The sequence below is a fragment of the Vidua macroura genome, chromosome 17 (assembly GCF_024509145.1).
Source record: "Vidua macroura isolate BioBank_ID:100142 chromosome 17, ASM2450914v1, whole genome shotgun sequence".
Classification (NCBI taxonomy): domain Eukaryota; kingdom Metazoa; phylum Chordata; class Aves; order Passeriformes; family Viduidae; genus Vidua; species Vidua macroura.
Genome location: NC_071587.1, coordinates 7,960,947 through 7,965,443, shown reverse-complemented (window position 1 = coordinate 7,965,443; position 4,497 = coordinate 7,960,947). Strand labels below are relative to the sequence as shown.

Here is a 4,497-nt window from a genome sequence, read left to right as displayed (position 1 = left end):
AGGGCCAGCCGTGTCACACCCCCAAGACGGACCCAGATGGGGTCGTCACTGCCCCTCGGCTAAAATCCTGTTTCTCCAAGATAACAGACACAGGGACCCTTCACTAACACAACACTACAAAGGTGACCCCGAGCGCTGGCGCCCGTCCGCAGGCTGCGTCGGGGCCCCACCAGCTCCGGGGACCCCCGGCCCACTCGGCCGCCGCCAGGGCAGCTGCTTCCTGAGAGAGGTTTGGTTTATTTTTATTATTTATTATTACTATTATTATTATTATTCGCTTTGTCTGGAGTGATGACGGGATGTCGCACGCGCACGCACACACGCTCGCACACGCATGCCAGCCAGCACCGGGCAGCGGGGGCGCAGCGGGAGGGGGCCGCACGCTGGGAGGGGTCTCTAAGCACTACAACCACACGGCACAGAAAATCCACCACTGTCCACGACGGTTCTCCCTGACAAACACACCCGGCGAGACTCGAGGAGGGGGACAGGGGTGAGGACGGGGACAAAGCGGATGATGTTGTGCTTGCAGCCAGGGCAGGAGACCCTGGCACTGGCTCCGGTTCTGGCACTGACCCAGAACCTGCTCCTGAGGAAATATTTCGCCTGACAGTCTGTGGAGGGATCACCCTGGCTCAAGGGTGATGCACAGCACGTAGGGGACCACTGGGACCCGTGTTCCCCATAGGAACGGAAGCTGAGCCCTGAGCTGCAGGGTCAGCAAAGCACACGTGTGATGCGAGACCCTCAGTGTGGCCTCAGGCCTTGCTGGTACCTGGGGGCTTTGGCTTCCCCATGGACAGGGATGGAGGGCAGGTGACCGTCAGCCTCGGCGCCCTCCCTGAGAAGCCCTGGCCACAGCATGGGGTGGCTGTGCACCCCAAGAAGGCACCGAGGTGCTGGGTGAGATCCGTGTGTTTTAGAGAGCTCTGGGGCCGCCGGACCCCACGAGAACCCCAAATCCCGCTCACACATGGGAGGGGGCTTCAGATGCTCCTGGCGCGGGGCTGCCCAGGGGGTGGGAAGGCAAAGTCCCCCCGAGGCGGCGGTGAGGCGGGAGCAGGCTGCCAGAATCACGGCTGTCCCGGCGCTTATTTGGCTTTTCCACCTTTGGGGGCGGGACTGGATCCGGTGGGGGAAGGCCGGGGAGGGAGGGGACGCAGAGAAGAGGACGCGCTCTATCCAGGGAACACGTGTCTGATGCGTGATGCCCGCCTGGCTCCGCAGGCTGGCACCCGCACGGGGGTACCGAAACACCGTGGCTAATGCCAACACACACGCACAGCTACCGCTACACACCGACACATCTACACTGCTGATGGTTGACCATCGCGGGGGGCCTCGAGGGGTCCCCAGGGACTGGGCTGGGGGACATGAAGCATCCCTGCAAAGGGCCCAGGGACACACCTCTCCCTGCGCTGCAGTGCCTATCCCCACGGCTGAGCCAGGGCCACCAGCAGCTCCAGCAGCAGGGCCAGGCACCTACTCCGAGGCACCCTCAGGGGATGCCAGGACAAGGGAGGGGGATGTCCTTCCCCTGTTTATGGCTCAGTCCAGCCTGACAGCAAGGGGCAGGCATGGGGTAGCCTGTGTGACTGGGGGAACCGGCAGCCCCAAGACAGGGAGGCAGAGCCTCAAGCAGCAGGTGCTCTGCTGCTGCCAGCACCCCACTGTCAGGGAAGGATCAGGGGGGCCCCCACAAATCCAGAGTCCCTGGGGAGTCGGGGTCATGGGGGACTGCAGGGGCTGCTTGAAGCAGCGGTTGCTGCCGAGCCCAGTACAGCTCTTGCAGACGCTGGCAGCCCAGGCCATGACCGCATCCCCAGGGATGTGTGGGGTCCCCACCCAGCACAGCTGTACCAGAGCACAGCCCCTGCCCCCCCCCCCCCCCCCCCACCAACCACAGCCTGCGGCAGCTGCCGAGCCAGCACTGCAGCCACGTGCTCCTGGCAGTGGGAGGAGGCGGCTGTCGCAGGAAGGAGCCATTAGGAAAAGCAAAGAAAATCCCAGCTGGAGGAGCCGCTGCAGCAGCATCTTCCCTGCCAGCATGTCCCTGCTCTTGGCGTAGCCGGCAGCAGAGCCCAGTGTGGTGCTGTGTGGAGGAGCCCTGTGCCAGAGCATCACCCACACCCCACAAGCCCACCAGCACTGGCTGCAGCTGCTCTTGGACCAGTTTGGGTGGTTGTTTAAGGCAGATTTTCCACAGCTGCCCTTCGCTGCGAACCCTGCCTTTCCATGCTGCTCCCTGCCATCCCAGCAGCACCACACGCCACGGCTGGGCACAGTGACACCCAGCTCCACTGGCCAAGGTCAGCCAGCCCACAGCAGGTCCTGCACAGGCACAGGCTCCAAGGTTAAAATGAGGGCTGGCTACTTAGTGAAGGGCTGGTCCCCATACAATTTTGGGGTGACTCCGGACATGGGCTCCCTCTGTGGCACAGCTTTCCCTGCACAACTGCCTGGCGAGAGAAACAACACAGCCTCCTGCACCCACGTGCTCATCACGTGTGTGCAACTTCACTCTTCCCAAAGCGAGTGGTGGGGAGCACGCGCCACAGGGAAGGAGACGCTGCTGTGGGACACTGAACCCCCAAGCCAGGGACCCCTCACAAAATAGGGAGCTGGGAAGGGACAGTTTGGCATGGCTCGGCATCCCTCCCCAAGGGCTGCAAAGAGGAAGAGGAGAAAATTGAAGCCATGCGTTCAATGCAGTCAAAAACCAAACGGAATCAGCCATTCTCCAAGGGATGGGGAAGGTGGGGTGGGCACCGACAGCTGGGGTGGCGTGGATGCTCCTGCTTCCTGGAGAGCGGGAGGGCACACGGTGCTGGCACAGATGGGAGCGGCCGGGAGCAGCCATAGCTGTCAGTGCCGGGGCCATGGGGGAAAGCAGCCGGGTGTGACAATGAAAACCCGATGAGATGCATTTCACGGGCAAATAACCGCAGCGGGCGGCCATGCGTCCTGCGGGCACGAGGCGAGAGCCGGACAGACAGACGGATGGAGAATGGGTGTGTGCCAGGGGGTGGGGGGAGCAGGGGCTCTGCCTTCCAGCAGCTTCAAGGCAAAATACCTGATTCCTGCATGTAAACAGCTGGTTTCGGTTTGTTTGTTTTTTTTTTTTCCTGGGTTGTTTTTTGATATGACCTGATTGTGGGTGAAAATAAAAATGAGTGTTACCTGCAGAGCGTGGGACTCAGTAGGTAAAGACCAAGTCTGAGATGCTGGACATGAGCCAGTCCCCTGCTATCATCTCCGTCACCTCGGGCGTGCAATAGTCCGGGAACTCGAAGTGCGAGGAGCCTCCCCGCGGGTAGAGGTCGTGGTCCTTGTCGAAGACGGACCAGTCCAGGGCACCACAGGTGGCACTGGCAGGCGCCCGCCCGGGCATGATCCCCAGCAGCTCCTCCTCCAGCTCCTCGTCAGAGGAGCTGAAGGAAGAGGGAGGGGACCCAGCTGACATGGGAGAGGGGGACCCGCTCTCTGGGGACCTCCCTGGCTCCGGGCAGGGTGTGGTAGGGCTCAGGGGTGCAGGGGGCTCCTGGGGGCTGCGCTCCCCGTCGGGTGCCGGGTGCCAGGCTGCCGTGCCAGGCACCACAGGGCTGTCCTCAGCGGGCACCTCTGGTGCGGGCTCCTGCGGGGTGTTGGGGCCGGCGGGCAGCTTGGCCGGCTGCCTGCGGCTGGCAGAGACACGGCCCAACACGGAGGGCTTGATCTTCACTGGGAGCCGCGGGCGGGCTGCTCCGGTGCCCACCTTGCCCTTTTTCCGAGGCCGGTACTTGTAGTCGGGGTAGTCAGCCATGTGCTTGAGGCGCAGGCGCTCGGCCTCCCTGACAAAGGGGATCTTCTCGGAGTCGTGCAGGAGCTGCCAGCGCCGGCCCAGGCGCTTGGAGATCTCGGCGTTGTGCATGTCGGGCCACTGGTCCATGATCTTGCGGCGCTCGTGCTGGGACCACACCATGAAGGCGTTCATGGGCCGCTTGATGTGCCCGCTCGGCGTCTTGCACCAGGCGGGCTCGGTGTCACGGGCGGGCAGTGGGGCGCAGGGCTCCCGCCGAGCCTCCGCGCCCCGGCCCCGCGGGCCGCGCTGCACCATCCCGGAGCCGGGTATCCCGCCGCCGCCTCCGCCTCTTCCTCCTCCCCTCCCGCCGTCGCCTCCCTGTCCGCCGCCGCCTCCCCGCCCGCTGCTACGCGCCGCGCCGCGCCGCCCCCATTGTGCGGAGCGGGCGGCGGCGGGGCGGGGCGCAGGCGGCCGCGATGGGGCCCGGGGGCGCACGGCGGAGCCGGCTCCGCCGGGGCGGCGGCCGCGGAGATGCTCCGGAAGGGCCCCGGGGTGGCCCGGTGGTCTCCGGCTCGGAGATGCTTTGCAGCGGTCCTGTCCCGGAATGTTCTGCACCGGTCCGAGGATGCTCCGGAATGCTCTGTAGCACCTCGAGGATGCTCGGTACCGGTCTGAGGATGCTCTGGGATGCTCTGTAGCACCTCGAGGATGCTCGG

At 64.7% G+C, this 4,497-nt stretch overlaps 1 protein-coding gene across 1 annotated transcript; it reads right to left on the bottom strand.

The window, feature by feature from the left end:
- Nucleotides 1-1,884: 1,884 nt before the first annotated feature.
- On the bottom strand, nt 1,885-4,109 carry SOX12 (SRY-box transcription factor 12). Its single transcript, XM_053993020.1, has one exon. It carries the CDS (start codon nt 4,094-4,096, stop codon nt 3,197-3,199), a length of 900 nt encoding a protein of 299 aa, XP_053848995.1. The 5' UTR covers nt 4,097-4,109; the 3' UTR covers nt 1,885-3,196.
- Nucleotides 4,110-4,497: the final 388 nt, after the last annotated feature.

Coding starts and splice junctions, on each gene's coding strand:
- SOX12 (XM_053993020.1), bottom strand. CDS start 4,096: ATGGTGCAGCGCGGCCCGCGGGGCCGGGGCGCGGAGGCTCGGCGGGAG.